The sequence below is a fragment of the Neofelis nebulosa genome, chromosome 4 (assembly GCF_028018385.1).
Source record: "Neofelis nebulosa isolate mNeoNeb1 chromosome 4, mNeoNeb1.pri, whole genome shotgun sequence".
Classification (NCBI taxonomy): Eukaryota; Metazoa; Chordata; class Mammalia; order Carnivora; family Felidae; genus Neofelis; species Neofelis nebulosa.
Genome location: NC_080785.1, coordinates 166548190 through 166554063, shown reverse-complemented (window position 1 = coordinate 166554063; position 5874 = coordinate 166548190). Strand labels below are relative to the sequence as shown.

The 5874-nt window shown below is 65.6% G+C and overlaps 1 protein-coding gene across 1 annotated transcript; it reads left to right on the top strand.

Moving 5' to 3' along the window:
* The first annotated feature begins 913 nt into the window (after positions 1-913).
* FEM1A (fem-1 homolog A) lies at positions 914-4616 on the top strand. The gene has a single exon (XM_058728369.1). It carries the CDS (start codon positions 1065-1067, stop codon positions 3030-3032), a length of 1968 nt encoding a protein of 655 aa, XP_058584352.1. The 5' UTR covers positions 914-1064; the 3' UTR covers positions 3033-4616.
* Positions 4617-5874: the final 1258 nt, after the last annotated feature.

Here is a 5874-nt window from a genome sequence, read left to right as displayed (position 1 = left end):
CTTTCCCCGGGTTCAAATCCCGACCCTGCCATTTACTTGCCCCGTGTCCTTGGGCGAGTGGCCGAAATTCTCGAAGCCCCCAACCCCAGAGGTATTACTCAGAAGGATCTTTAAGACCTAGGTCCGACGACCAAGGGCTTAGGCGGTCTAAGTCAAGTGTAGATTTTGTATTCGGGGTGTCGAGTGTTGGAGGAAGCAACGTTAAGTGTTCAATGGTGTATTAATGAGGGAGTAAATAAATGTATGCGTGCACACGAACGACTGAGAAGCGAGCTGAGCGCTGGACACCCGCCCTTAGGGCCACACGCGTACCCACCTCCCCGCCCCCCGCGTCCCTTACCGTCCTAGGCGCCGCCAGCCTTCCCGCCTCTCCCGAGCGCCCCCTGCCGGCCAGCGGCTCCGCCACGCCACAGCCAGATCACACCGGGCCGTTTGGCCGGCTTAGCCCTCGTTCTCGCTCCCGATTGGCTCCGAGTCGCTCGCGATGCCGCCGTTTGGCCGGCTTAGCCCTCGTTCTCGCTCCCGATTGGCTCCGAGTCGCTCGCGATGCCTCTCGGGCAATGTAGTCTCTCGGCCCGCGCCCGCGTTTCCTGTGGGCCGGCGGGCGGAGAGACCCACAGGAAGTACGTAGTCAGACTTGCCCGGGTTCCCAGAAGTCATGGGGATAGCATTGCGCGACGGGAATTGTAGTCCACGCCCGGCCAGGTTCCGCCTCAACCCTCTGCGCTCGGAACCACAATCCCCACCATGCACCGTGCTCCCAGGTCCCCTCTGCTGGCCCGCGTCCTCCTAGGAGCGGTAGTCTTGACCCTCTACGTCCCTCGTCTGTCTTGAGGGGGAGGCCGGCTCCCAGGACTACATTTCCCTGCGCGCGCCCCCCCCCCCTCCCCCCGAGCCCGCGGAGCGCCAGGACGCGGCAGCCATTTTGTTCCGCCGGAGAAGCCCCTAAGATGGCGGCGGGGGAGACGGTGAAGGTTGCCGCCCGCCCCTCCGGGCGTTAGCCCGCGCCCTCCGCGTCCCCCGGCGGCCGGCGGCCGGCCCATGGCCTGGCGGAAGCCCGCGCCATGGACCTCCGCACCGCCGTGTACAACGCCGCCCGCGACGGCAAGCTGCAGCTGCTTCAGAAGCTGCTCAGCGGCCGGAGCCGGGAGGAGCTGGACGAGCTGACGGGTGAGGTGGCCGGCGGGGGGACGCCGCTGCTCATCGCCGCCCGCTACGGCCACCTGGACGTGGTCGAGTACCTGGTGGACCGGTGCGGCGCGAGCGTGGAGGCGGGCGGCTCGGTGCACTTCGACGGCGAGACCATCGAGGGCGCGCCGCCGCTGTGGGCCGCCTCGGCCGCCGGCCACCTGGACGTGGTGCGCAGCCTGCTGCGCCGCGGGGCGTCGGTGAACCGCACGACGCGCACCAACTCGACGCCGCTGCGCGCCGCCTGCTTCGACGGGCACCTGGAGGTGGTGCGCTACCTGGTGGGCGAGCACCAGGCCGACCTGGAGGTGGCCAACCGGCACGGCCACACGTGCCTCATGATCTCCTGTTACAAGGGCCACCGCGAGATCGCCCGCTACCTGCTGGAGCAGGGCGCCCAAGTGAACCGGCGCAGCGCCAAGGGCAACACGGCCCTGCACGACTGCGCCGAGTCCGGCAGCCTGGAGATCCTGCAGCTGCTGCTCGGCTGCCACGCCCGCATGGAGCGCGACGGCTACGGCATGACCCCGCTGCTGGCGGCCAGCGTCACGGGCCACACCAACATCGTGGAGTACCTCATCCAGGAGCAGCCTGCTGGGGAGGGGGGCCCCTCCGCCGGCCCGGCATGCGTGCCGCCCCCGGGGCCCCGCGGCCGCGGCTCCTCCCCGGAGGACGCGCTCGGTGACGCGTACGAGAGCTGCTGCCCCACGAGCCGGGAGGCCGCCGTGGAAGCCCTCGAGTTGCTGGGAGCCACCTACGTGGATAAGAAGCGGGACCTGCTCGGGGCCCTGAAGCACTGGAGACGGGCCATGGAGCTGCGGCACCAGGGCGGCGCGTATCTGCCCAAACCGGAGCCCCCGCAGCTGGTGCTGGCCTATGACTATTCCAGGGAGGTGACCACCACCGAGGAGCTGGAAGCGCTCATAACCGACCCGGATGAGATGCGCACGCAGGCCCTGTTGGTCCGGGAGCGCATCCTGGGGCCGGCCCACCCGGACACGTCCTACTACATCCGCTACCGGGGGGCGGTCTACGCCGACTCGGGCAATTTCGAGCGCTGCATCCGCTTGTGGAAGTACGCCCTGGACATGCAGCAGAACAACCTGGAGCCCCTGAGCCCCATGACCGCCAGCAGCTTCCTCTCCTTCGCCGAACTCTTCTCCTACGTGCTCCAGGACCGGGCGGCCAAGGGCAGCCCGGGCGCGCAGATCGGCTTTGCGGACCTCATGGGCGTGCTCTGCAAAGGAGTGCGGGAGGTGGAGCGGGCCCTGCAGCTGCCCAAGGAGCCCGGGGACTCGGCCCAGTTCACCAAGGCCTTGGCCATCATCCTCCACCTGCTGTACCTGCTGGAGAAGGTGGAGTGCACGCCGGACCAGGAGCACCTGAAGCACCAGACCGTGTACCGGCTGCTGAAGTGCGCCCCCCGGGGCAAGAACGGCTTCACCCCTCTGCACATGGCAGTGGACAAGGACACCACAAACGTCGGCCGCTACCCGGTGGGCCGGTTCCCCTCTCCCCAGGTGGTCAAGGTGCTGCTTGACTGCGGGGCGGACCCGGACAGCCGGGACTTTGACAACAACACCCCGCTGCACATAGCGGCCCAGAACAACTGCCCCGGGATCATGAACGCCCTGATCGAAGCGGGCGCCCACATGGATGCCACCAATGCCTTCAAGAAGACCGCTTACGAGCTGCTGGATGAAAAGCTGCTGGCCAAGAGCACCATTCAGCCCTTCAACTATGTGACCCTGCAGTGCCTTGCGGCCCGCGCCCTGGACAAAAACAAGATCCCCTACAAGGGCTTCATCCCCGAGGAGCTGGAGGCTTTCATCGAGCTGCACTGACGGGGTCCTGAGAGCCGAGAAACCACCGGGAAGAGTGGGGCCCACGCTCGTCGCCCCGCCTCCCCCCCTCCCCCGAGCCCTTAGGCAGCGGGAAACAGAAGGGCTCTCCAGGCTCCGGAGCCCCTGTCCCCTCCGCTCTGCGGAGAGGGGAAAGGAATCAGCAAGTCGTTGGTGCTCGAAGCCGTCCGCATCAGGCGCTCGAGGAACTGGCCCTCTCCGGGAGCCCGCGAGCCTGTCTTTGATCGGGGGAGGTTGCACGCGCGTCCACGCATCCCATCTGCCCGGGTCTCGGAGGACTTTTGCCTTCTTGCCTCGAGGCAGAGGGATCGAAGCTTTTGCCTTCTTTTCCGAGAGAACCGGGAAGAAGCTGAGGATCGGGTCCCTGCTTTTACGCCCCCCGCCCCGCGGCCGAGTGCAGTGTGAGGACGGGGGAGGGGGGCGCTCCCAGGTGGCAGGTCGGAGAAGCAGGCCGGCTCTCAGTTCTGCAGCCCGCCCGCGCCCTGCTCCCTGCCCCCTGCCCTCACCACGGGCCGTGGGCAGGGCTCCCTGCCCGGGCGGCCTGCCCCTCGCATGGCTTTCGTTGGTGTGGTGTTGCGTTTCTTAGTGAGCGGGCAGGTTACAGGCGTGGCGCGGGAGGCCAGAAGTTGTGCTGCCGTATTTTTTCTTTTCCTGAGAATTTTTGGTCACACGGAATGAGCTGACGTCACACAGGGAGGTTTTGGCCGTGGCCGAGGCGGCGAGGCTGTCTACCAGGGGTGAGCTCGGCGGCGTGGAGGATTTGGTGGCGGTCCCTAAAGCGAGGCGACCGTCCATTTTCTAGAACTTCCCTGCTTGCCTTCTACTTGGGCCTCCCGCAACTTTCCACTCAAATCACAGAGAGGGGCGTTTTCCAAGCGCGGATCGGGCCAGGCGCCGAAGGAGCTGGCGGGGCCGTCACTCCCCGACCCGGCAAGGACCCGCGCGGTCGGAGCGGATCGGGGGCTCGGTTTCTGAGTCCCAGGAAGCGCAGTCGCCTCAGCCTCCCGGGCCCCGCGCGCATGCGCAGTGTGGCTGTGCGCAGCCCCGCGGCTCTAGGCTTTTTTTTTTTTTTTTTTTTTTAGCTGCTTGGAAGCCTGAACGCAGGTGTTCCTGAGCCAGGTCCCCACTCGCTGTTAACTGAGCTGGAGGAGGCGGCGAATGTCCCCAAGTTGCCAGTGAGGTGATGAGAAATCTCGGTTTCCCACCACTCAGGGCGCGCATGCGCCAAGCGCAGCGGTGCCGCCCACGCCCCCGGCAGCGGCGGGCCGGTGGCGTTGAGCCGTGGCAGGTGGCAGAGGACGAAGCGGCCTCCCGGGCTCAGGAGGCGGGGCCCCGCCTGGAGAGGGTGTCTCCCCCCCCCCCCCCCCCCCGGCCTCCTCTCGCAGCTGCACGGAGGCCTCGAGAAGCCACGAGAAGCCACAGCGGGCCCCCGGGCCCCGTTTGCATTTGCAGTGTTAGTTAGGACGTTATTTATTGGCAAGGCCGGGTTTTACCTTCCGTCGAGGCGGGAAAGTGTCCCTGTCCCTTCAAAGCACGGAATAAAGCAATGAGGCAGTTTAAATCGTGCGTCTCCGCGCTGGTGCCCGAGTCATTTAAAAGACAGCCGTGGGGGTACGGGGTGGTGGGGGGATGGACGGCTCCCTCCCCGGGTGGGCGGGAAGAAGGCGAAGGCGGGGAGAGGGTGCCGCCCAGCGCAAAGGTCGTGGTGTGGGGGCTCGCAGAGCCCAGCCCCCGGGCCACCATCTCACTGGGGCAGTTTCTGTCTGTGTCCTGGGACCTTGTGTGAGATTTTCCTGGGAAGTGGCGTGTTTCTGCCCGTGGAAAAGGAGGGAAACCGCTGACTTCTCCCAAACCCCAGCTTTGCGGTAGGGAAGGCTCCAAAGAGGTGGCTTGGCTCTCCCGGAAGGCGAGGGAGGGCTGGGGCAGCGGGGGGAGCGCCCAAGAGGCCGAACTCGGTAGCTCTGCGGTTCCGGTCCGGTCGGGGAGGAAAATCTGGTCCCTCTTCTTTCTCCTGCCGGCTCCATCGTGTGGTTGCAGGTCTCCGTACGGTAGCACAGTGAGAGCACTGCTCCCTGGTCTGGCGCGCTGAGTAGGTCCCGCTGCCCCCTGTGCGCCAGGCACGGTGCAGGCCCCCTCGGGTCAGGATTGCACCGGCCCGATCGAGGCTGATTATTCCGTGTCGTCCCCTCGCACGACAGTGGGGAAGGCCAGGCTGCTTCTCCGGCTCCTGGTTTCACGGGGGTCCGACCACTAACAGCACCCGCTCCGCTGTAATGGGAACACACGGTGGCCTGGGAGGAGTGGGTGTTGAATCAGCAGGTGCTCCAGAGTAGTCTCGGGACACAACACCGGCCCAAGCATTTATTGGGCCCTTGTTGGATGCCAGGCACCATTCCACGTGCTTCCATGGGCCACCTGAATCGCTGCTCACAGCAGCCCTGTACAGTAGGTGTGTTTTTTTGTGTGTGTCTTTTTTACATTTATTTTTGAGAGAGAGAGAGAGAGAGAGAGAGAGAAGAAGCAGGGGAGGGGCAGAGAGAGGGAGACACAGAATCCTAAGCAGCTCCAGGCTCTGCGCTGACAGCACAGAGCCTGACACGGGACTTGAACCCATGGACCGCGAGATCATGACCTGAGCGGAAGCCGGAAGCTTAACCGACTGAGCCACCCTGGCCTCCTGAAGTAGGTGTTCTTCTTGCCGTTTTGCAAGTGGGGGAAACCGGCCACTGGGGTGTGAGAAGCCTCGCCCGAGAGGAAAGCTGATCGGGGCTAAACACTTTCTTTCCGAGCTCAGACCTGAGAAGTGCGACTTTCGCCCCCAGGC